The 27,781-nt window shown below is 35.6% G+C and overlaps 1 protein-coding gene across 1 annotated transcript in view; it reads left to right on the plus strand.

Annotated features, from left to right (window-relative positions):
- Positions 1–27,781, plus strand: part of LOC150110013 (uncharacterized) — a 594,272-nt gene that overhangs the window by 448,496 nt on the left and 117,995 nt on the right. The window contains exons 10-11 of the mRNA XM_090390616.1: positions 2,294–2,341; positions 9,803–9,910. Of these exons, the coding sequence (XP_090246742.1) occupies positions 2,294–2,341; positions 9,803–9,910 (156 nt within the window). The remainder of the gene's footprint in view (positions 1–2,293; positions 2,342–9,802; positions 9,911–27,781) is intronic.

The raw sequence follows: 27,781 nt of genomic DNA on the forward strand, positions 1-27,781 counted from the left end.
TTCATCCATTAACTATGAACTTATGTTTCTGTTTGAAAAAAATAACTTTAAAAAATGTCAAATATATAGAACATCTGGGTGATTAAGAGTTCTCATTTATACCTTATTTCTATTTTGTCAATATCACTTTGAAAAATCAGGAATCTCTTTTGCAGACATCTTCAGATCAGATCAGATACACTTGCTGATCAAACTCCAATTATTAAAACATTGTAATGAATAATGAGGGTTTATTAGTTAAATTATATCATATTTTTGTAAATGCCAGACAGTATATCTTGGAAAATACTTTTAAAGTGATCTGATTTCATATTTGCTGAAACAAACTTTTAAAACAAATTTCAACTTTTGTATGTGCTGTCGTCTGTTGTGAATATAATTCTGTTCATGTCAAGCATTTCCCTGTCTACATCTACTATATGGAGGAAAATATTTGTAGTGATGCACATAGCAGAAGAAAGCTATTAGGTCATTCTTGGAAGTTGTGTAAGAGTGTGGTTAGTAAGGGTGTGCAGACTAGATTTTTTTTACTTGGAGAGTGGTGAGTGAGTAGAATAGATTGCCAGAATTAGTTGTGAGTGCCCTGACAGTTAATGAATTTAAAGAGAGGTATGATAGTTGTGTGTATAAAGGTTTGTGTTCATCTCCTCCCACAATGAGTCTCCTGACTGTATGGAGATACCCATATAATAATAATCTCTTGGATGATGGGCCACATGGCCTGTGTCTTCCTGGGGATAGTAAAGATAGGGAAGGTAATGTGCACTCCCAATAGTGAAGCATATATGTGCTGATCATATGCCATGAAAATTTCATGAAATCATTAAGAAAGAGAGATAGGAAGATTAATCAGATAATAAAAAAAAGGAGCCTCACTGCATAATACAACACATAAGAATATGGCAGTTGACAAGTTATACATAAATTCTGTTGAGTGTGTGTGTGTGGGGGGAGATAACTTTGAAGTAGTACAGAGTTTGTTTTTCATCTCCTGGACATATCAAACACTGTATCATGTAAAATCAGGGAAAAACATGATACATGCAGATTTTCAAGTGATTCTCATGAAAGAAATTTTTAACAACTTCCATACATTGAGAGTCACCATTAAAATGGGATGTCCATCTCCTGGTGACATATTGAAAGAAAGACTTCTCCTTCCTAGTTCCACCTGCACCAAAAAGAGAGAAAAATCCCAAATGGTATTATCACATGTTTTCAAACACTTTGCTTGAAGAAAAATGTCATACATTGGCTGAATTTTTAAAGGATGATTGAGATTTTGCATAATAATCAGTATTGCATAAAAAACACTGAGCAAGACTTTTAAGGAAATATTATTTAGGAGCATCACAATTTTGGTTAACCTTGATTTGATGACATAGCTTAAAGTTTAGCATATTATTTTTTACTTTAAATTATAGAAGAATATTTAAAAATAATTTGAATTAATTCAAATTCTCTCTCTCTCTCTCTCTCTCTCTCTCTCTCTCTCTCTCTCTATATATATATATATATATATATATATATATATATCAGGGACGAATATTTAGGGTGAGGTGTGCAGTGCTCATCCACCGAATAGCAATATCACCGATATTATATTTTTGCATTTATTCCCGTTAAAGATTCCCCTAATTGTTTCCAGACTTTGCATAATTCCTAAAAGTAAACACAATGTGCTAATGCTTTATGAAGAGGACACTTTTCAACACATAAACATTGCATCCCATTTACGTTAATAGCCCAGTTGTGTGTTCAAAATATACCTTTTAGCCCTTTGAAAAGATGTACAGATGGTGCAATGGGAAACAGTATTATGGTCAGAGGTAAGACTCATCCTCCTCTTCCAAATTTTAAACCTTTGAGCAATTCAAATATACCATTCTCCTTCATTATTGTTTTCTATTATATAGTATCTTAAAACAAACACATTGTCTCCCCACTCTGTGTAGATTTGGTTACAGTTAATTGATAAATTAAAGTATCAAAATTATCCTGCAATTAATTGCATTGGACCAATTAAGATGAGCGCTGATGTGCTATGCACTTTTAAAACTTTCATACATAGATAAAAATGCAATCATACGGTCAAATTGCCATGAATTTTATAGTGCAGGTTGTATAAGCCATGACAACACACCCAACCGAAATGAGCATGCGATGCCACTTATATATATGTGTGTGTGTGTGTGTGTGTGTGTGTGTGTGTGTTAATATAAATATATGTATATTAATATAAATATATGTATGTATGTAAGCCTGTGTTTTATTTATTTATTTTTATTTTTAGTATGAAAAATATCCAAAGCTTGATTCTTCACTTTATGGAAGGCCATCTGTAAGTATGCAGTGGTTCTCTTTTAATTGATTAAATTGTATGTTAAATATTTTATATTAATTATCATAACACTCAGATCTGAAACTAGGAGGATTGAGGGATTTTAGTTTTATACTTGTTATAGTGATGATGTACTAGATAAGAGATTTTTATGTGTGGATATATAAAAATAATACAAGGAAAATAGCGAATAATATATATTTTTATTTAAAAGCCATATATTTCATGAAAAGTACAGATAATCATCAATGGCACCAACTAGTTGAAAACAAAATGGAACATGAACAGTGGAATATTTAAAACAATAAGAGCTGCATGATGTTCATAGAACGACACTGAGGAAACATAGTATTATTCATTTAAAAAAAAAAAATTAATGATGTGTGATTAGAATAAGCATCTCCCATGTCTTCAATAGTAAGAGACAGTCTTTCTGATTTAGGTTCAAATGATGTAAGGCTGCAGTGCTTTCTTTAAATAAACATTAAAACTTATAGGCAATGATAGAGTAAGCACATTTCAAACCATAAGATATTGTGGTTGGAATCCATTCCGTGTTGTGCAAGGCCAGAAAACCTAGCTTTATTGGCCTCTGTATTCGACAGCAGCAGTCTACTCACATTCTTCTCAGAAGATTGGAATTATCAAAACTTTATTACAGCAAGCTCACATTATATGCTCTACACTGCATCACCTGAAGTATAACTTCTGAACATCAATATATGAATCTCAATGACTTCTCAGGGACACACCATGCAACATATTTTTGATTCTTATAATCTGAGCTCAAACAGTCCCATACATTTCTGGCATCTTGGAACCAATTTCTGGGTGGTCCCTTAAAAAGTATAACTAGTGGCAACATTCATTCATTTCAACAAATTGTCAGCTTGGTTCCTATCTAATAAAGATAAATGACCCCCCCCCCCCTCCTCTCACATTGCCTGGCATCTACCATGTTCTATGTGATTGTCATCTTTCTTACTTCAGACAAACTGGACATTCAGTGGAGAAAAGGATTCAAGAACAGCAATCTTGCATTATTAATAGGAAATGTGAGAAATCTGGCTATGCACAACATGGAATAGATGCTGACCACAGTATCCTATGGTCTGAAATGTGCTTACTCCATCATCATGATCAATCAATTTCCTGATATGTACCCCCTTCCCCCCCAAGGGATGTTCAGATTACTATGACAGTACCACATGATAAAGTTTACATTATTGTTAATCTCCTATCAATAATTTTCCTCCAAATCAATGTATTACTTGTGAGCACTCCATTATTGTCATATCTAACTTCTTCTAAGGCAGTTCTGACTGAATCAATCCACCTAGACCTTGGCCTTTCTCTGGGTCACTTTCCTGACTGAATCAATCCACTGAGACCTTGATCTTTCTCTGGCTCTCTTTCCTGCCACCTTGGCATCAAACACCTGTCTTACTAACTTTCCTCACTATTTAAGTGGCCATACCACCTTAGATTAGCTCTGCTCACACATTTTTGAATGTTAACAATGTCATGTTCTTTCTAATATCTTCATATTTAATAAGATTCTGCCATTGATGCTATCAGTTCACTCTAATTTTTAGAACTCTCCTAATTTCAGAACCCTCATATCTGTGGTCTCTAGTCTTTGATCAAGTGCTTTATTTCTAACCCAACTCTCAAATCCATAACTTAAAACTGGTTTAAACACTGTCTTGTATACTGCTAATTTGGTGTTTTTGAAATATTTTACTTGTTCTATGGGATCTCTATTCAGAATGTAACTGAAGTTTTCTATGTTTGTGCCTGTTTTCATAATTTTGGTCTTTTTATTGCTGATTTTCATGCCAAATTTTTTACATATATTATGCAATTTAGTTAAAGAATCCTGGAGACTTGCACTAGATTTGTTTAGGAGTACAACATCATCTGCATGAAGCAAAGAGCTAAGTTGGACATCTCCAATTCTAATATCAGGCCTAATGCCACTTTCTTTTATAATGTGATCCATATAAATGATGAATAAGAGTGGAGATAATGTGCATTTTTGTCTTACCCATGATTTTACATCAAACCATCTTCATGTATTTCTCTCAATTCTAACTGCTGACAGCTTTAATGTAGACTATATATTGATCTGTATAATATTCCATTCATCCCATACAAGTGTGGTGATCTGAAAAGATTTTCCGTGGACTCTTTGTCGTATGCCTTAAGAACAGATCCTTGTCATATTCCCCATGATTTCTCAACTATTTGTCTTAAGGTGAAAATCTGCTCTTGAAAATCTTTATTTGGCTTGTTCTCTAAGTTTCTCTTCCACAATTTTTCTCAGGAATACCTCTTTTTGAATATGCTGGAAATATACCAAATGTTTCCAGCTAAGATTTATTGCATAAATCTTAGCTGGAACATTTGGTAGAGAAATTCCTCTTTAATTCTCACATTCAGATTTATTCATTGTTTTTATTTTATTTTATTTATTTATTTATTTATTTATTTTTTTATAGATGAGTACTATGAGAACTCTACTCCAATCATTGGGAATTCGATCTTCTGTCCAAGCCTTCTGAATTATGCAGTGTAGCCACCACTGCAAAACGTTTATAATTCCATACTTAAGTATTTCTGTTTATCATCTACTTCAGCTGCCTTTCTACATTTCTAGTTTTTGACAGCTTTTTCTACCTCAAGTTTTGATGTGTACTCCTCTTTTCATTCCTCTTGAAAATTTTCTAGTATGGTTCTGTCACTGCTTGATTCGTTTAACAGTCTTTCAACATAATTACTCCAGACATCGAGGATATCCTTATCTTCAGTTTTCATGTCACCTCTATCATCTTTGATTCCTTACCTTAGCTCACTCACATTTTTCTGTGTATTCTTTTAGTGCAGGGATTCTCAACCTATGGTACATGTACCATTGGTGGTACGTGAGCCACTGCTGGGTGATACGAAAACAGATTTGCTTACTGGTACATCTAATATCTTGAATTAAATATAGTGGTATGCCACTGGAAAAGTTTGAGAACCCTTGTTTTAGGGCATCTGCTGATTATTTGCTAGGAACTTTTGGTATGCTTTCTTCTTTACCAGGACTGCTTCTTTAACTTCTTATGTCAACCATGGTGTTCTTATTTTTTTATCCTTGCAGACAACTTCGCCATATACTTCCCTAGCTTAATCAATCAATGTCTTCTTCAGAGTTTGCCAATGAGACTCCAAGGTTTGATTCTTGTTTTCAAACTGCTGCACTTTTTTTCATTAATGCTTGCAAAGTTGAGTCTACAATTTCCCATGAAAGCTGCTCAACTTTAATTATTTTTAAACTTTCTTGCATACTGTTGTTTTTCAACATGATATCCATTTTTATCCTGCTTAGTAATAAGTAATATTCACTTTCAATTTTGAATCCCCTGTACACTCTTATATCCTGAACCAACCTTATGATATCACTATCAACAATGACACAGTTAGTATTTTTCTTATTTCTTGTGTCTAATCTCAATATGAACTTGTGCACATCTTTATGTTGAAACATGGTATTAATAATGACTAGTCCATGCCGCCGAAGTCCAATAAATACTTACCATTAATGAAATAAAGAGCCAAAAGGCTTCACTTCGGCGATGTAAAAATTATTTAAATTAAATAATACTTACCATTATTATTAGCTTTGCCCTTTTCTCCAAATTTTCCATTCCTATATGCCTGGTGAGATTAATTTCTTACTCTGTTGTTCAGGTCTCCAACAAGGACTACTTTTTCCATTTGCTTTATGTCAGCTCCTGTTCTAATGATTCAAAAAATTGCTCCACTTCTTCCTTCCTTCTGTGGGACCATAAGCACAAATAAGTTTCATTGTCCATTTACCCGTTTTCAAGTTTGGCCACATAACTCTACTTGAAACTGCCTTCCAAGCAAGAAGTTTATCTTCATGTTTGGTGTTGAATGCTATTGCTACTCCTTCCTTTCCTTGATCATTATTGCCTGAAAATAGCATCCTATACTGTAATTTAGTAATATCTCACCTGTTTTTGTTTTCTTTGTCTCATTAATGCCAATTATGTCCGCACCATACTTTTCCAATTCTTATGCAAGTTCGATTTTCTTTAATACTCTCCTTATATTGATAGGTCCTATCTTCAATTCTTCTTCTTCTTCTAGAGGTTGAGTTGGAATTTGTTCCAGTAGCTGACTTTTCATTGTTTGCCCTGGTTCCCTGACAAAAACAGCAGGGCCTTGTTTAACCAGGTGACACCCCAGCTGGCATGAAATCTCATCATATTGTACCATCATATGTATTTTTGGTTTAAGCCAATAAAAAGTACGATTTGGTTGGCTAAGTTCCAAATTGCCAGTTCATCCTCATTCATTCAGTACTCATTAGATACCTACTAACAGGGTGCACCACGTGAAGGTGAGGATTGAACATTAGGTCAGAATCCCCAGTTGGTTCTCTGCATTTCTGAAAGATGATGTGGAGCCAAAAAACCAAATAACCAAAAGTCAAAGCCAAATAACCTCCCAGTTATTTGGTTTTGATCCTTAAAAAGCCTGCTGCTATAAGTTTGAACTTTTATTTAAAGAAAGCACCAAAGCCTTATGCCATTGTTCAAACCTAAATAAGATATTTAGGTTTGATAAATAAATAACTGCCTCTCACTATCGAAGATATGGCAGAGTCTTATTCTAATCACACATCATTAATTTTTTTTATATAATTAATAATACTATGTTTCATCAGTTATTCCTTTGTGTATAACATCATGCGGATTTTGCTGCTTTAATCCTCCATTGTTCATGTTCTACTTTGTATCAACTAGTTGATGCCATTGATGATAACCTGCAATTTTCATTTTGGAATATCTGGCTTTTAAATTAAAAAAAAAATATATTGTTTCCTCTTTTCCTTGTGTCAGCATGTTAATTTTTGAAACATAACTTATGGCACAAGTATCACTAAAACAATATTATTAGTAACAAGGCTATTGAGTATTTTTCTGCTATCTTTCTGATGAAAGCTGCAGGTAGTTTGTGGATTAGCGGGAGGAGATTTGTCTGGATCATCTAAACAAGAGTTTACAGAAAAGACTGATGCCAGGAGTTCCATTTTATCCTCAGGCAACATTATTGTTCCATCAAGATGAGAGAGGGAGGTTGAAACATGGTAAGCTTATGGTTTGCTCAGCAGCCTTGGCAAGGGACTAGAAGGCTCAATTGCCATTTGAGCAGAAGACTTAATGCACCTGGCCTTTACAAAGTTAACTTTGGATTGGTTGATGATTTTGTTCCAGGCTGCTGTAGAATAGAATAGGCTAAGTGAGAACTTGAGTTTTTGTTTGAGACATCGAAATATGTGCTGAATTCATCTCTTGGACTACTTTGGCACATTTGTTAGAGAACATGACTTGCTTAGAGATTGGACATTTACATTGGAGTTTGGAATAAAAGTCCACATTCCAGTAAGATTATTTGTTATTTGGTCGGAGAAGGTGTTTGGATTGGATAAGCAGAAGTAGTAATTGGACCATGGAAAAAAGGCATAGAGATTGCAAAGTTTATCCTGATTGGCATTGTTTTAATGACATAGGATACAGAGCTGAGATTGTCTGGTTTAAGGATGATTTTTAAGAAAAAGAAACATGGAGAAGATTGTGGTCAGAGTTGCCAACAGGAGAGCTAACATCAGAGGTGTATTTGGAATAAAAGCAGATGAAGAAATGGTCCAAGGTGTTTGGAGAATGATGGAGATTATCTTATATTCTGGTAGGTTGGTGAACAATTTATGTTTTCATTACTGACAGCAAAGACTTCTGCTTTTCTTACAACGCGATTGGTGAAGTTAGAGAAGGGGGAATCAGTATGTATTATGGATGTTGAAGTCCATGGAAGCTTATTTCACTATTTTTTGGGTAATTAGACTATATATGATCAACTTTCAAAGACAAATAATCAGAAAGATCAGTATAGTCATCACAGTTTGGTGAATGGCATTATAATTGAGACAGAGAGATCTTGAACCATAGATCATATATAGAGCATTCCAGTCTGACCTTTGGTATGCTTTTGGTTTGTCAGGTCTGGTATGCAATACCAAATGTATACTGAATACTATAACTAACTCACTGATATTCACATATATATATATATATATATATATATATATATATATATATTTCTTCTTCTTCAACTTTTTTGGTTCTGTCCATTGCTGGACGAATGTCTTCTCATGGTTTTCCAGACCACTCTGTTTTTTGCCTCCCATCCATCTCACTCCTGCAACTTGTTAGAGTTCATCCTCCACCTTCTTTTCGGTCTTCCTCTTTGTCTTGCTCCATTCATTGGTCTCCATTCTGTTGTTTTTCTAGTCCATCTCCAGTTGGATCTGGCAATATGGCCAGCCCATCTCCATGCCTGTTTAATGTATTTTATGATATCCATGACACCTGTTTGAGATCTTATCCAGGTATTTGTCTTCCTATCTCTTAATGGTATTTTTAGCATACTTCTCCCCATGCTGTGTTGTGTTGTTCTCAGCTTTTTGTTTAGGGCTTCTGTTAAAGTTCATGTTTCTTCCCTGTATGTTAGGACAGGAAGTATGCACTGGTCAAAAGCTTTCCTTTTTAGACTCATAGGGATATCACTTCTGAATGTCTCTCATTTTCCCATAAGCTATCCATCTATCCACTCTATTGTTTTGAAATATATATATATATCATATACAGATTTTAATAATAAAGTTTTGAAATAGTATGTGTGTGATTTTTATTTAAGTGTTTGAAAACTTAATCCTGAGCTTAAGTGCAGCTAGTTAATCGTTTATTATATAAGCCTAAGAAGCTGTTTAAATGCTAAAGTGGAAATTATAAATGAACTTTTTTTTCTTTTTTTCTTCGAAAGCATATAAATATCAAAAAATAGAAGAAAAATTTCACAGAATTATTATTATTATTATTATTTTTTTTTTTGAACAGAATTAATCAGAGTAGTTTGAGTAATTAGAGAGAGAGTAATTTTGAAGCTGCCAGGTGAAGTTCTGTGAATTATAATGTCTGGTTTTGATATCTGAGAGTGGTGATAAATACAATTTATGATTTTGTTAAGCCATTATGGAGGAAAATGAATGTAGAAATGTTTTGTTTGGATTTTTGTTGTGTGCATATGAATATCATCTGCATACAGACAGTATACTGGGATATGGAAAATAAATAATTTTCCTGAAAATAGTCTGTGAGAACCAACATATCACTATTGTGGAGCATTGTGACACTCGTGTTTCTGCTAGTTTTAAGTATTGACATTTTCATATAAGGTTTTGCCTAATACATTTTTTTAATGATTCTAGTGTTGTTACAGTATGGATGGAAGGGTCAAATTGTATTCAAGTTCTATTTTTTTAAGTTTATATATGTGTGTCTGTATGTGCATATGTATATGGTTATGTATATTATCTTTCACCTTTCATAGTTGGGGTTATCAAGTTATCAGGGAATGTCGCCCCTTTTTGCCCGAGCAGGAACTGGTACATCTACGCCGTTTGTACCTCCTGGCCATCTTGCAGGGTTGCAACCTAAAGTGAGTAAACATTTTTGCATTTTCATCTTTTTTTAATTTTTTTAAAGAAAACTTATTTTCATTGTGAGATTTTATCCCATAAAAACAAAACAAAACAAAAATGCTTTACAGCCCTACACTGATGTTTGACTGTATCACTTCTTATCTTCAAGTTTGTGATATGTACTACATAATGAGTATTAATTGCTCAAAAAATAAATTTTTGCCAAAAAGAGTATTTGCATGATGATGATGGTAGTGGTGATGATGATGTGTCAATGTATTTCATCATCAAATTCCAGTTATGTACCTTCAAGGAATATGCAAGCTACTAAGCTAATACCACATGATTAAGTATGCAATATTACTGCCAGTTTTCTTCCAAATTAATCTGTATTTGTCAGGTCACCAGTATTGTCAAATCTTATACAGTAGACGTCACTTATTGTGATTACTTTGGAACAGTTGCTTTTCGATAACAATAAACGACTGATAACATTAAGCAAAGGATATAAAAAATTGCAATATTTATTTCAATTTATTGTTATGAACATAATTTATTGTTATAAACAATTTTTTAATAAGTAACAACATCAAATTTATTTTAAAAACTTATCTAGTGTTGTCTGTCGTGTCTTTCAACGTAGTAGTTCATGAATAAATTGCTCATACTTATGATGCCTTTTGAAGTTTGTTGCTCTATGTTTCACACTATGATGAAGTATTCATAGAGCTCCTTGCATCTGGACATTGGTTGGAGGACCTTCTAAAATTTGTTCTTCTATACTTGTATTAAATTCACTTTCTTCTATTAGTTTGAAGTTCTCATCAGAAACAACTTGACATATTTCTGACACTGTCATTGTAGCCACCACTTCAACATTGCTATCAATATCCAACTGGTTTTCAAATTCTTCTTTTGACACATCACCTGGGGTTTTATCAAAAATTTCATTTGTAAGATATTCAAATTCTTTGGAAGAAGGAGTTTCAGAGTTTGTCTTAAAAAATCCACCTTTTTGGCAGCAGTTTACAATAGTCTTCTCTGAGACTTGCTTCCATGACATTGCTACCAAATGCAATGCATCAAGAAGGGAAATCTTTCTTGCAGTTACACTTGCATCAGATTGGTCTTTTATATAATCAAGTTCAGCTGTAATTCTCACACAAACTTCCCTGTAATAATAAGATTTAAAAGCTCGTATGATGCCTTGTTCACTTGGTTAAATTAACAATGTAGTGTTTGAAGGCAAGAAAATTACTTTGATGTTCTTTAATGATAAATTGTTTGTGTGTGTGCATTATAGTTGTTGTCTAGTAACAAGACAATTTTTTGCTTTAATTTGAAATCCCACTGAACTAACCAATTGTTAAAAATGTCATTAGTCATCCAAGCATTTGCCCTAGAACAGTAGTCAATAGGCAAACTTTTGTCACCTTTAAAACACTGAGGATTTTTACTTTTTCCAATCACTAGGAGCTCTTGTTTCTCACCTTTTATATTAGCACAACAAAGAACTGTCACTCACTCTTTTGAAGATTTAAATGTGAGCAAGAGGGTGAGGAGTGGTTTCTTTGCATGGAGAGTGGTTGAGCCGTGGAATGCATTGCCTGATAGAGTGGTGAGGGCGAGAACGGTCAATGAGTTTAAGGAGTGGTTTGATAGACTTTGTGTTTCTTAGGGGGAACCTCCCCTCGATGAGTCTTGACAGACTTTATGTTCTTAGGAAGGACCTCCCACGATGAGTCTTTTGACTCCATGGAGGCCTGAATAATAATAATAAAAATCCTCTAGTACTTTCATTTTTAAACAAATAAGTATGCTCAGGCATTGCACAAAAATAGAGTCCTGTTTCGTCTGCATTGTAAATATCCTCAGGAGAATATTCAGCAATAATTTTTGGCCACTCGGTCTTAATCCACGCACCAACTGATAAAAATCAGTAATTTTTTCTTCACCATGAATACGCTTGTGCACAATATTCTCTTGCTTTTTCCACATGTTAAACCATCCATCAGTGCAGTGAAATTTTCTTCACCCATGCCCTTGCAAGTTCTGCATTTTGACTCATCAAAGGCCCATTAATCAAAGCATTATTTTCAGGAACATTACTAAACCAAATTTTTAATGCTGATTCAACTTGAGTATCCTTACCAGATCAGGCTCTCTTCTGATCCATGTTCTCGTTAGTAAGAGCTGAAGTTTCAATGTTTGATCTGTTTTTTAAGATCTCACACGAGTGGTTGTGAAATTTTTAAATGTACCACCACACTATGCTGACTCATTTTGGCAACTTATCATAGCACTCCAAAATTTTTTGCTTTTCTAAAAGATAAATCTTTTATATTTTATATTATATTAAATATTTTATCTTTTGTTTTACTTGTTTCTGCCATACTGCTAAGGGCTGTTTTAACAAGCACTTAAAGTCAAATTCATTTACTGAAGAGAGCATGAAAATAAACTCAAAAATTCACAATTAGATTGTATTTATACTCCACCCCTGCATTTGCCCTGAAGATTTAAGATTAATACTGATTCAACTTGAGTATCCTTACCAGATCAGACTCTCTCTTCTGATCCATGTTCTCGTTAGTAAGAGCTGAAGTTTCGATGTGTGATCTGTTTTTTAAGATCTTACACAAGAGTGGTTGTGAAATTTTTAAATGTACCACCACACTATGCTGACCCATTTTGGATTTGCCTGGAAGATATAAGATTTCTGGAAGAATATGATTAAAGGAAGATTAACAAAAAAAAAGTCAGATTTCAACAAATGATCTTTGTCAAATTTTCTCCTGATTAACCCTTATTTCTTAGAATTCTGAGATGCAAAAGGCTAAACATTCAAGAATTTTGATAACAACTGTTGATAATATTATCCACAATCACAATAAGTGGATTCTACTGTATTTCAGTCTTCTATAATGTACTAGAGCCTCAGTTGGTTTAGACATGCCCTTTGGTAGGAAATGACATTAGGAACTGTTATCAGCTGTTTTCAAACAGTAAGTTCGCCTGTCTCACATAAAGATGGAGGTTTTTTTTTCTCTTGGAAACTCGGATTTTTCATCCCTCGAAACAGGTAAACTAGCGAGAAAAACAAACACAATATATAGATATAAGACACCACTGGAATAATTATTAACCACTCTATTCCATCAGATTTAGTTTTGAACACCTTCATGGTATAGTGTGGACCTATGCATAAGCATAATTCAGTAAGGAAAATGTACAACTGATTATAACAGTTTGTCTAGATATTGGTCAACCTCTGGATCTTTTTTTTTTCCTGCCTTTCTGGTGTGCTTTACTAAGCTTTCCTCTTCTGTTCTGTTCTGTTCTGTTTAAGTAATCCTACCACCTTTACCTGTTCATACATTCCACAATGTCAAGTTCTTTTCTGTCATCTCTTCTTTTTTAATATGATATTAACATTGATATGTTTACTCTCCTGAGTTTTCCCAGAACTCATATTTGTAGTCTCAGGTCATTGATTACCCCCCCCCCCCCCCCACTGAGCTCGCAGATTGATATGTTAAGATTGGTTTGGAGTTTTGTCTAATTTCTCTCTTATTTGTTTAAATTTATTTATTTATTTTTATTTATTTTTTATGTTGGGCCCATATATGAGAGGTTGGCTGGTCAGCCTATAGTACGTTAGTACCGTATATTCATAGTGGATTGAGAAAGGAGAAGCTTGTTTACATTTGATTTAAAAGCCAGTATATTGTATTCCTTGTCTTCCTTGGAAAATATGTCGGGGGGGGGGGGGGGTAACTGTTCCACAGTACCGCAGTAGCAGCGATGAAGGAGGAGGAAAAGAAACTTGTTCTGTGGGTTTCAAGGCGTGCTGTAAAAGGATGTTGGGCGGCACCTGTACGTGTTCCAATTGGCTTAGTATAGAGTGGGGAAATTATTGATGCTGTTTCAGATGAACATTTCCCATGAAATATTTATAGAATATACAACTTCAGAGACCAAATGTCTATAAGTGAGAGAGCTTTAGGAGTCCCACTCCAAATGCAAGAACAGTATTTGATAGATTGATGGATTTGTGGTTTGTATAAGGTTAACAGTTGTTTAGAGGTAATGTCTTCGGCGAAAGAGAAATCCTAATTTTTTGAGCTGAGGATGCAATAGTTGTGATGTGTTTATGCTAGGAGAGGCCTGCTGTCAGGGTAATTCTGAGAAGAGAAATCTCATCTTGTCTGGGAATTTGAGTGTTATCAAATATATTACTGGGGGAATATGGTTCTTTTTTGCAAGAAATAAGACAGAATTGGGTTTTACTAACATTGAATTCGATGAGGTTATCTGAGCCCCATTGGAGGATAGCTTGGAGGTCAGAATTAAGGAAGTGGTGGTTGATGTTCTGTGGGTTGAAGTAAGTTGTGTAAAGCAGGGCTTGTCAAATGAAAGGGAGGAGTGCAGTTTTGCTGTCATCTGTAAAACTGTGTATTTGGTTGGAGGTCAACTGAAGTAGGTCATTGATATTATTATTATTACCCCAAGACCTCATGGAGTCAAAGACTCATCTGGGAGGTCCTTTTATCACACACACACACATACCATGTGTTAAACACACTCAAACTACTTGCAGACACCACACTCTCAGGCAAGGCATTCCAATCGTTCACAACTCTGCACGAAAAAAGCCTGCCTCTCACACCCTCTTTATACAGTTTCCAGGGATGACCTCTGATTCTCCCCTGATCTCCCACTATTCTCTGTAGAACTTCTCTAGCATTGATCCTATAACAACTCCTTACCAACTTGTAGGTCTCTATCATATCTCCCCTCTTCCTCCTGTCCACCAGACTCTGCAAATTACATCTTCTCAATTTTTCCTCATACTCAACATTCCAGAGGTCAGAAACTACCTTAGTCAGTCTCATTTGGACCCTTTCCAACATCTCTTCATAATTCTGAAAACCCTGTGACCAAATCTGGGTACAATACTCCATATGTGGCCTAATCAAAGCCTTATACAATGGAACAAGAATCTCCCTACTTCTACACGTCAATGTCCTCCACATCATTCCCAGAAGCCTTTGTGTTGTCTTCACAATTTTGATGTGTCCCCTAAATTTTAGATCCTTATCCACTATCACCCCCAGATCTCTTATTTCCTCTACCTCCAACAATATATTCTCATCAAGCATAAATTCTGCATCCCATCTTTGTTTTCCAAATTTTAAAACCTTACATTTTGCAATGGTACATTTTGATATAGTACAAAGTGCCTTAGACGATAGAAATATAAAATCTGATAATGTTGGAGTCTTGACAAGTAACAGACTGATTTGGAGGAAAATTGTAGATAGGAAGTTAGTAATGATGTAATTTTTTTCATGTAGTACTATCATATCCTGTACACCCTTGAGGGTACTTGGCAGGAATTTGATGATGATGATGACATTTTGCAACATTGAACTCGCATCCCCATTTCCGTGCCCAATCACTCAATTTATTCAAGTCGTCTTGTAAGGCCACAACATCTTCACTACTCTTTATGGTTCGTCCCAACTTTGCATCATCTGCAAACAACTGAATATCTCCATCCAAATTTCTGCCAATATCATTAATATATAAGTTAAACAGTAATGGCCCTAAAACAGATCCCTGAGGCACTCCACTAGTGACTTTCCTTTTCCTGGATATTGCACCCCCATATGCAACTTGTTGATACCTATCAGATAGCCAGTCTCCAATCCAATGCACTTATCTAATATCCAACCCCATCTGCTCTAGTTTGACTGTCAACTTATCATGAGGTACTCTATCAAAAGCCTTTGCGAAATCCAAGTATATTACTGTGTATCCTTCTCCTCTGTCCATGGAAGCAGTCACTTTATTATAATAAGTAAGTAGATTACTAAAACATGACCTCTCTTTAGCAAATCCATGCTGTCCGTCAAAGATTATACCATTGTTGACAACCCAACTCTGGATCCTAGTTCTCACAAGGTTCTCCAACATCTTAACCACAACACCTGACACACAGATAGGCTTATAGTTTGATGCTTGAGTTCGATCACCTCCTTTATGAAGTGGCACAATCTTGCTCTCCTTCCACTCCTTAGGAACTTGACCAAGTGCAAGACTCGTATTAAAAAAATATGTCAAGGCAGGTGTCAACTCCCTGGCACATTCCTTCAGAAGATGCGGTGATATATTATCAAGTCCCACAGCCTTATTTGCATCTAGTTTACTTAACTCCCCAAACACCTCTTGCTCACTTACAGTCAGTCTCTCCTCCCCATCATCAACTGCTCTCAATCTCTCCATGAAGTCACATTCACAAGATTGAAAGATCTTTATGAACTGCTCATTAAGTATCTCCACCACACATTCTGCAACAGCTGTCTTTATACCATTTTCTCCAATCAATGTCATCCTTCCATAATCATTCTTTCTTTTGCTGGCTACATATTGAAAGAACTCCCTAGGATTCTTTTTGGCTTCATTAGCTAACTGCTGTTCATACCTCTCTTTAGCTCATACATCATACTCATCATAGCTCATAGTTCATACATCTCTCACCAACCAAGTCACCCTCCTTGCCTGGTCTTTGTAGACCTCATAAAATTGGTTATTTCCACTTCTCTTATGCTGCCTCCACAATGCCCTTTTTCTCTGTATCGCATGCTTAATCTCTTTATTCATCCATCTCACACCTACCTTATTTAACCTTCTCACCCTTGGTACATTCAGACATTGCATCTACTAGATAGTTTCTGAAAATCCCCCAAGCTGCATTGATCTCTTTTACATTTAGACATTGCATCTACTAGATAGTTTCTGAAAATCCCCCAAGCTGCATTGATCTCTTTTCCAGCTAACTCCTCATTCCACACTATACCTGCAAGCTGTCTCCTGAGCTCTTCATAATCACCCCCCCCCCCCCTTGTAGTTCCACATATACCCTTTTCTCACAGGGGTCCTTGCACTGCTGGCAACCACCCAGGTAATCACCTTATGGTCACTCTCACCGATTGGTGGATGGTTTGACACCTCATTTATAATTACATCCTCTGATGAAATGATCAAATCTAAGACCCTTAATCCTCGTGTGCCCTCTCTTACATACTATCTGAGGTAGTAGAAACTCATTTTCTTTACTTCCAGTTGCTGTCTCATCATTCCAGTCTATATTGCCATAATTAAAATCATCCATAATGATCACCCTTTTCTTATTTGCTTGGCTAATTTGACTATACATTTCACTATCACCACCATCCACATTACCAGATCTATAACAACATCCCACCAAGTATTTGATTCCATTCACCTCTATCTCACACCATACTGCCTCAAAACCATTGGCACTGTTTCCGTCTTGCATCTCTACTTTGTAAGGAAAGAGTTATGTCCATCAATAGCACTCCCACCTCCCTTTTTAATCCCTTCTATCCTCATAAAACACATCATACCCATCCATCTCTATTCCTGTCAGGATGTCATCCTCTTCCAACCATGCTCACTTATTCCGACAATCTTTGGGTGAACAGACGCAATTAGTACAACCATTTCATCTGCCTTGTTTCTTATACTTCTAGCATTTGTTTACAAACACAACAGCTCATTTCTCAACAGCTCCCATACAATGGATCTACAGCTAGTTCCACTGATACCACTCACTCGATGTGATATCTCCATGCTGGACTGGGGCCATTTCCCTTTCTGCTTCTTCATTTTAGGACCATTTTCAATTCCAACTGTTTCCTCTTGATCCCTAGTCATCCCATTCCTTTCCTGCCTACACATGCTCTCACCTCCTCTTGGAGCATCCACCTTTCTCACACTGTGTTCGCCTATCCACCCTGAGCCTCCCCATTTCCCTGCTCCTCTTGCACACCCATTCTCTCATTTCCTATACTCATACCACTCACTTCTCCATTCATATCCACTTCTTCAATCTCTCCTGTCTTACTCTCCTGTTCTTCCACATCACTCCCCTCTCGATCTGATTCATTCTTTCTATTCACTTCTCTACCTTCCAGCAGCAGTCTCTCCAAGCGACTCACACCATAACCACTCAAATGCAGTCCATCGCTCCCATACAGCTCACTTCGTCCCTCAAACTCATTCCACACATTAATAAACTGTACTCCCATCTCCTCACACATTTCAGCCAGCATATCATTCATAATCCTTGCTCTCTGCCTCATTTCACCACGGTCATACCTAGGCAACACACTGACTACCCTTCCTGTCACACTATTCTCTTTTATCCTTCCAAGCAGCCTCCTGATATCCATTCTGACATGCTCTTTGTCCTCTCTCAAATCATTTGTACCAATTAATACTATTAACTCTTTTGCTCGCTCCCGCCTTATATCTAATGCCTCAATCACTCTACTCATTTTACCGCCTGGAAAACATACCTTATGCATTCTATCCTCTAGCACACCTTTAATAATGGAGTCGTCATACAATGCCACTCACTCATCTTTCGTTAACTCTTTCGTGCCTCTTCATTGTTTTGACCTGAATTCTGTTAATTTCATTCCGCATCCATTTCATTTCTTGCCTCATCCAATCCAATTCAACTTCCAAATCTCACGACACCTTCTCTCTATCATTCAATCTTTCTAACTCTCGACCCCCTCTTCTCACTTTCACTCTCATTCATCCTTCTTTGTTTCCATACTTTCGGTCCAACATACATCCAACTTTCGCTATCATTCTTCTCATTTTCACTCTCATTCATCTTTCTTTGTTTCCGTACTTTCAGTCCAACTTTCGCCATCATTCATTTTTTTTTTGCTGTCATTCATTCTTTCGATTTTTTTCACTTTCAATTTCTGCGTCATGCCATTTCTAGTTTCATTCATTCTCTCAATTTCGTTTCCTTCCACCACTCTTGCCTCACTTTCATCCCTTTTAACATCCGTTACGGTTTTCAAATGGCTCTTTTTCTTTTTTACTGATTTTTTAATATTTTTTCATCTCTCTTTCAAACGTGCACTCATTTTCCCCGCGACATTCTCGCTACTAACACTTTCTGTCATCAATTTATGTGGGACCCCAGCATTAGTTGGATGGTGAGAGGATAGGGAGCCATCTACCATCTCACATAGTGTACATCCCGACAGAAAGCTAGCAATCCGTCTGCAGAAGTCCTGAGACAGTCCAAATGATGGGAGTTTGCATAGTAAGCCTTTTTGCCAGACTCGGTCAAAGGATTTAGAGATATTAAGTGCAACAATTTGGGATTCGCGAAAATTTTTCATGGTATTTGTCCAGAGATGGATGATATGTAGGAGAGTAGTTTTCCTGTTGATCAGCATCGACAGAATCCATACTGGTTGTCACTTAATAGCTGGATACCTTCAAGGTAGAGTAGGAGTTGAAAATTGATGGTTTTTTCCATCACTTTAGATACGACTGAGGTGAGTGTGAGATAGGGCAGTAGTTAGATAGCAGCGATTTGTCACCCTTTTTATGAATGGGTTGAATATAGGCTGATTTCCAAGCTTTTGGATATATACCAGTAGAGTAAGAGAGTATGTACAGATGGCATAGGATAGGAGTTAGTTCTGGTGCACAGACCTTCAGGACAATTGGAGGAATGCCATCAGGGCCAGGAGACTTTTTTTGTGTCTAATTTAGACAACAGGTTTATGATCTCTTTCTGGTAAAACGATACAGGGGGCATTGTATGTTGGGCATTTGGAATGACTGTAGGGCATTTGCCACTGTCAGTTATGAATGCATTGGAGGCAAAGTGTGAAGCCAGGAGATTAACTTTTTGGTGGTGATGTTGCAATTGAGCCATCTGGGTATGATAGGGGTGAGAATAGTGTAGGATAAAAGTTACGACCAATTGCTTTGGCAAGAGACCAAATGGCATGGCTGCCATTTGGCAGTTTGCAAGTTTCCTGCTTTTTGCCCATTGAAATTCCATTTTGGAAGCATTGATGATTTTCTTGCATTTGCTTCAGGATTCAATATAGCCATTGAAGGAGGATGGAATTCTTGATATTGAGCCAGTTGTGCCTGATTTTTCATTTGTACAGCCTTGGCACATCTTTTGGAGAACCAGGGTTTAGATAGGGGACAGCAGTTCAGAGAAGTGTTGGGAATGTATGTCAGTGAGGATTACTTTGGTGATATGTTTGGATTGGAAGACTGGAAACAATAGTCCAACCATGGGAATGAAGCATAGTAGTCTCAGATGGTGTGCCATTTGTCACTGTTATGATGCCAAACTACTCTTTTGTGGGAGTGACTGTAAGTGTTGATGCATGAGGGGAGTGGGGAGAGATGAGCACTCAGTTGTGGTCAGAATTACCCAGGTGGCTCACTACATTCACTGCATTTTTGGAAGGGTCATTGGTAAGGAGGAGATTTAGGGTATTTGAGGAGTGGTTCAGGTTATCTGGTATTCTGGTCGGTTTGTGAACAATTTGTGTAAGGTCGTTACTGATGGCAAATGTTATAGCATCTCTGCCTGTAGGATCTGAAGAAGTGGAAGAAAAAAGCCAGTTGGTGTTATGGACATTAAAATCACCTAGGAGGATGATTTCACTGTTAGGAGAGTGGGACTGGAAAAAATCAACTTTTAAGGAGAGCAAATTAAAGAGCTCAGAGTGGTTGGTGGTATTAGGAGAGCAATGGAGACAGCAGATGAATTTGACTGAGTTGGGGGGGGAGGTATATTTTCAACCAAAGGAAGTCGAAGTTGGACGATTCTAGGTTAGGTGCTCTCTGGCAGGGTATGTCAGAGCAGATATATGCCCAGACGCCACCCTTGAGTTAAGGAGTTAAATAGTGTATAGTTTGGAAGGTGAGATTTGAGTTTCTGTTAAAAAGAGTAGGTGGAGTTTGGTGGACTGCAGATAGTAGTGGACACTATTACTTATTATTGGTTTCTGAGTATACCAGTTTGGTTTATACTGTTATCTATTTCCATATTTAAAATACCATCTTTCTTAAAAAGTTCCCAAACATTTCTGTATTTTGGGAAATGTTGATAATATGTACAAATTTTGGAGATTACAACCGTGTTAGCAATAATTACTTCAATTTCCTGACATTTCAGCCTTTGTATTAAGGTCACCATCTGGAGTATGTGCATATATATATATATATATATATATGATTAGTACTGTTAACTCGGGGTTGGGATATGTTCATTTTTCTAAATTAACTGACTTAAAACCCGAGAATTATAACACAATGACATTTATTTGAAAAAAAACGCAACATGTTTCGTCAAGAATGACTTCATCAGGCGATAAGAACATAGAAAGATATTAAAAGACACGAAATTAACATTGACACACTCTAAAGCTATACAATTATAAAGCCATAATATTCGACTGTAAATTACAGTTATTATGAGCTTGAACTACAGTCCGAGTTAAAGTTCTATTGTTGTACACCTGTGCGTGTGTGGAATCACGCGATCTCCAGTATCTAATAGTAGAGTTGAAAGAGTCAGCCAAATTATAGCTAAGATTGTTATTCATGTGAAAAGGGTCCAAGATGATTTCTTTTGGCTAATGACCAGCGTGACATTGCTTATAAGAGAACCAGAGCAACTGCTCTGTCAAGCCATGTCCTGTTTTCAATAAACACGAACAACGAAAGCCACCAACATGAAATAAACTGGCCATCAACTTCAAACCTACACATCTCCCATGATGAAGTAGAGCTCTGCATTGTCGAGTCAAAAGAAATCATCTTGGACCCTTTTCACATGAATAACAATCTTAGCTATAATTTGGCTGACTCTTTCAACTCTACTATTAGATACTGGAGATCGCGTGATTCCACACACGCACAGGTGTACAACAATAGAACTTTAACTCGGACTGTAGTTCAAGCTCATAATAACTGTAATTTACAGTCGAATATTATGGCTTTATAATTGTATAGCTTTAGAGTGTGTCAATGTTAATTTTGTGTCTTTTAATATCTTTCTATGTTCTTATCGCCTGATGAAGTCATTCTTGACGAAACATGTTGCGTTTTTTTCAAATAAATGTCATTGTGTTATAATTCTCGGGTTTTAAGTCAGTTAATTTAGAAAAATGAATATATATATATATATATATATACACACACACACAGAAACAAGCTATACTACATTTCAAACAGTAACAAAGAGACAATGCTTATTCTACTGGTTCAATGGTTATTCTACTGGCCTGACCTCTAGTGAAAATAAAAAATAAAACAAAATAACTACATCAAAGCTATATTCTATTTATAACATCATCAGAGAACAATTTCATATAGGTAGTTTTATTAAATCAAAAGTGGTGTCCTAATTTAACATGAGAGTTGTTATATTAGAGTTAAGATCCTGGATTATGTACAGTCCTATTTATAATTAACTGGTTAATTATAAATGTGAAGGTCAAAACATCAGGAAAAGTAATTATTTTTAACATGTTGTAGTCTCCATAATTTGTCTGAAATGATACTGATCACCATCTAACACTAAAGGAAAGGATGTCTGGTAATAATTTCCTACTTTGCTGTTTAGATCTGCAACAGGGACCAATCTTTTTTACATCATCTCTATTTTCTAATGACTCAAAAAGTTCTTCCACTTTTTTAATAGGAAGCACAAATAAATCTTTGTCCAGTTTACTGTTTCCACATCACTCCACTTGAAATTGCCTGCTTGTAACTGGTGTATCTGCATACCAGTTAACCATGGACCCACATTGGTATAAACGTTTTTTTTTTAAATCACCCAAAGAATCTTCTCCTCCCATAATGTTGAGCAGATTCCTACGTCTGTTATGAAAAAAAATGTATTGCACTATTAGTTTTCTCTTCTATTCTTATATACAGATGCACTTTTTTTTTTAAGATTTGTTTTTTAAAATGCTGAAGTAGCTCTTAAATTCATTTTGTATTTCCATCCATGTGCATGTTATTTCTCATCTTGTGAATAGATTTTTTTGAAATTTGGTATTTGAGTTATAATTTGATAAACTATCTCATTTTTGGTTTTGGTTGGACTGTTTGTAGCAGCAAAAGTTGGTAAGACAATTTTGAAATTATCTGAAATTATGACTGTCTGTCTCTATGAAAATCAATATATATATATTTTTTGTTTCAAAACAGGTAGACTGACAAGAGAACATAATTCACAGGCATGTTGCAATCAACTCTCACTGTAACAAACTCATAGGGCTCAAAAATAGTTTATTGTAGAAAGTTTGGTATAGTATATTCCTTTGAAATGGCATTTTGGCTATGGAACCTTTGTTAGGACTTTTCAATAGTTTATTATAATGAGCCAGTGTGGGTGGCTGAGTGGTTAGCATATCTGCTCTCCAGCCAAGAGGTTTGCAGATACAAATCCTGCAATGGACATGGATGTTTGTGACTGTCTTACTAACTCTCTGTGGAAAGGGAATCTGCTACTCTACCACCTCTTCTAGCAGAAGGCTTCACTCCTAGACCCTATGAGGTGAGGCAGTGACCATATGACATCCAGTGATGTCAAATGACATTTGACATCACTGACTCCTGACTGTTTTCATGAGCCAGTTTGTTGTGATGGTATTTGCTATAGTGTAAACATCATTACAACAAGCTGCTAGTCTTATTGCCTTAGTTGTGTTGGCCAGCTGTACTTATGGAAATTATTTATTTCCATCATTTAAGGAAACGTTTTCACTAGAATTTGTGCCTCAATGGAGTAATTTCACTGCTGAGAATGAAGTTTGGTGTTTTCTATATTCCTGCCTGCTTTCATGGTATTAATCTTTTCTTGCTGATTTTCATATCAAATTGTCACAGCAATTATTTATTTTGTTTAAAGATTCTTAAAGACGTATGGAAAATTTTTAAAAGTACAACATTCTCTTCATGGATTATTCTCACAGTAAAATTCATAGCCATCCTTCACATCTGGGGCACTTCACAAAGCTAACCTCATCTGTTTACTAAATATCATCTCCATCACCTAAATCATTCCAACATCTCTGGTATTCCTTTCTCCTGCACGCTACATTTTGGTCAAACTGGAAGAACCAACATTCAAATGGATGAACATAAAATATGTCAAACATTTACACTACAGTGACTCAGTACCAGAGTCACTGTAGTGTATATATACACAGATCGCTGAGCTAAACAAATTTGGCTGCCTCACTCTACCAGAAAAATCTGGCAGACTATTATCTTGAAGATGTCACTGAGAGATCAAAATCCCCTTACCACACTCATAGAGAGCACCAGTTAGGATAGGGATATGATGTTTCGAAATGATTTTGTGTTTGCCTTCCTATGCAAACAAACATGCATGTACTTATCATATTCCTGTGCTTATGAGAATGTGTGATAGAGATGAAACATCAGTAATAGTTTTATAAAAAGTTATTTAATTATTATCTCTAGATTTGTGTTTTTTTCTCTGAAGCAAAAACATGAGGTGATAATCAATATTTAAGCATCCGTACCAGCTTAGTGATCCTCTGCATAGAGTGAAGAACTAATCTTAATATCTTCTATTTGAATATCAGTTTTAATACCACTTTATGTAATAACATGATTATAAATTATAAATAAATGGAGCATGTGGACAATCTTGCCTTATACCTGATTTAATATATCTGTCTGTACGTCTCCTTCAATTGACAGAATTGACTGTAAATAAATAAATATATATGACTTTAAATTTTTCAGGAAATGACAATGTATACTAAAATATTAATTAAAAACTTTGGGAAGCTTGCATCCTAAGAACATCAGCCCAAAAGCCAAGAAAACCCAATTTAGCTTGCTAGGGGTCACCTTTAGGACTCTAGGACCAATGCCAGTTGCCTTCTTCAACCTCATTTGCTCATTGTTAGTGCCTGCATGCATATCATAGTTTTATGTTCCCATGTCTTATTTATAAACATAATTTATAATTGTGTTTATAAATAATAACAATGCTTACAGCATTATATAAACGCAATATTGGAAGGTATTGATTAAAGTTGTTGGAAGTTTTTCCGTTTGGTTATACTAATAAATTAAAGATACCAAGAAATTATATACTTATACTTGGTTTAATCCTTTATCAAAATGTAAGTAAACAAAGTTTGCACCTGAAATGTAATCATGACTAGGGCAACTCATATATAGAAACTAATTACTTCACATCACTTGCCTTAGTATCCCATAATGCAAAGCACATATTCTTATGGGTCTAATGTATAAATATGTATAATGCTATGCATTATGGGAACGGTCACTACCCAGACCGGTTTTGACCTTTATTGAGGTTTTGTCAGTGGGAGCCAGACCCAGAGGTGATAAGTTGAAGTAATGCAGAAGCCATATTTTCATATATGAGTTTCCAAAAGGTGTCACACCTTATTATTAGTCCGGATTATATTTCAGGTGCAAACTTTGTTTGCTTACACTTGGATCAAGGATTAAACCAAATATATAATTTCTTGGTATCTTTAATTTATGGTATTGATTAAAGTTTTTGAATTAATATTTTAGTATACGTTGCCATTTCCTGAAAAATTTAAAGTCGTGTAAATAATGTATAAATTTATCGACAAGAAATAAATATCTTAATTAATTAACTGACATAATTTATTTGCTCCAAGCAGAAGCCTCAGTGGCTCCAGTTGTTTAAAATGAATTACTTTAGTTTTGAAGTGAAGTGTCATTTGTTCAGTAAGGTAAGTAAGTGTGATGTTTTCATTTGGGCTTTGAAGAGCCAGCAGATTTTGATTGGAAAAGCATCAGACTTCCCAAACACTGTTTATGGATAATCTGCAAAACCAGGCGTGATCAGAGATGCTATAGGTCAGGTGTGGCCAACTTCATTCTATATGAGGGCCAATATATGATGAGTGGTAGCGTCAAGGGCTGCACACTTTTAGACAGAACTTAAATAAAAATAAACTCTGCATTTTTTTCAAGGCAATAGTTATAGGTATTGAATTACTACATTTGTTAAATCATTTTACTACTGGGAGAACAATATAAAATACTTGATTGATTATTATAATTACAGCTATTTTGCCTGCTTCAGTTTAGGAGTACCCCTGTATTTAAAGTACTTGATTGATTTAAATATAAGTTATTAAATTAAATTTAATTACATATTTCTGGTTTTTTTACATGTAACACAACTTAATGAGAACACTGTGGTTGTTCATGTGTGGCAACAAGTTCATCAAAGTCGATTTTCAACAATGATGATGACGATATTCATAACAAATCCTGAAGGTAGTCACCATCAGTCAGCTTCTTTGTGACAATTTAACCACCCTCATAGTTGAGAAAGTGCATTCACATATGTATGTGCTTCCAAACATAGATGCAATTCTCAAGCTGAAATCACTCAATGCAGGATATTTTTCTCTTGGTACCAGTTTCCAAAGTCAATGCCTATCTCCACCCTTGACTGGAAAAAGGGGTCACTTTGAAGGTCACACAACTCCAATTGAATAGTGTCATGCTGCTCTGAAATGTCGAATTTCATTGGGTTGTTAAATAATGTCAGTTGTGGCCGCATGTCACTGAAGTCAGAAAATCGCATACTGAATTGCTCCAGAAGTTGGTCTAACATTGGCACAGAAAACTTGAAGTCAATGTCATGGCTCTCCTTCATCAACTCCCTTCAAGAAGGGAAATGTACCAAGTTTCCACTGACTAGGGCGAATTTAAAAACCTTCAGTTGACTTATGAACCAATCTAGGTGTCCAACTAAATCTGAGATTGTTTGGTTACGTCCCTGTAACTTCACGTTGAGTTCATTCATTTGGTGTGTGTGTGATGTCTGTTAGAAAGGCGAGTAAACTGTTAAAGTGAGGATCACATAGTTTTTGATTAGTTCTTTGTTTGTCTTCTTGTGTTCCTCTAGAACACGAGAAGACAAACAAATTTTTTCATTTTTTCCTTGCAAGGAAAAAATGAAAAAATTAAATTTTGTTTGGGTTTATAAATTATAACAACAATGCTTACAACATTATATAAATGCAATACAACATGTTAAAGATTACAGTTTATGTTTCGACATTGATTGAATGGTTAATAATTGGAATTGTTCGATTAATGCTTTAGATTATGAAGCAAATGCACTGCGATCTAATACAGTGTCAGAATTATCACATTCGGCCATTTGCAGCTAGACTCGCTGATATTCTTTGTGCTTCTCAATGCACGTAACAAGTGAATCTGACACTGCTCTCTGAGCAGTGTAGCTACAGATAAATTGTATGCATGCACACGTTATTTCTGTGAGATACGAAACTTTTATTATTGGTGTGTGTTAGTGGTGAGGGTGAAATATTTTTGGTAAATCTTATTTTATTCTGTTAAAATAACATATAATTATTTATTTATTATAGATACTAGGCTGAATTATGATGACTGTCACTGTTGAAAATATGAAAAGAATTATATTTTTTCAACTATCATTACATGAAAAAATTACTGTAACACAAAACAAATGCAGTTCGATTTAATGCAGTGTCGGAATTACTGTGTTTGGCCAATTGCAGCTAGACTTGCTGATATTCATTTGCACTTGTCACTGTATGTAACAAGTGAATCCGACACTGCTCAACGAGCAGTGTTGCTACAGATAAATTGTATGCTTGCGCGTGTTATTTCTGTGAGATACAAAACTTTTATTATTGGCATGTGTTTGTGGTGAGGGTGAAATATTTTTAATAAAGCAATTTTTTAATATGTAAATCTATTTATTAATAAATTGGTTACTGATTAGGAAAAAAAGAATTTTTTTTATTTTGTATATGCAGCAGCCCCACTTAAAATTTTCACTGGCCGCCACTGATAGTTGCTGAACTTATGAAGGACATCTGCCTTGGCTAGCACCAATGAATATGGACAATCTGCATTGGATTTGATAGGAATTTAAATATGTTTAATGTTTAGTATGTCGC

The sequence above is a fragment of the Typopeltis vanoorti genome, chromosome 1, assembly GCF_054136105.1.
Source record: "Typopeltis vanoorti isolate ZY-2024b chromosome 1, IOZ_Tvanoo_1.0, whole genome shotgun sequence".
Taxonomy (NCBI): Eukaryota; Metazoa; Arthropoda; class Arachnida; order Uropygi; family Thelyphonidae; genus Typopeltis; species Typopeltis vanoorti.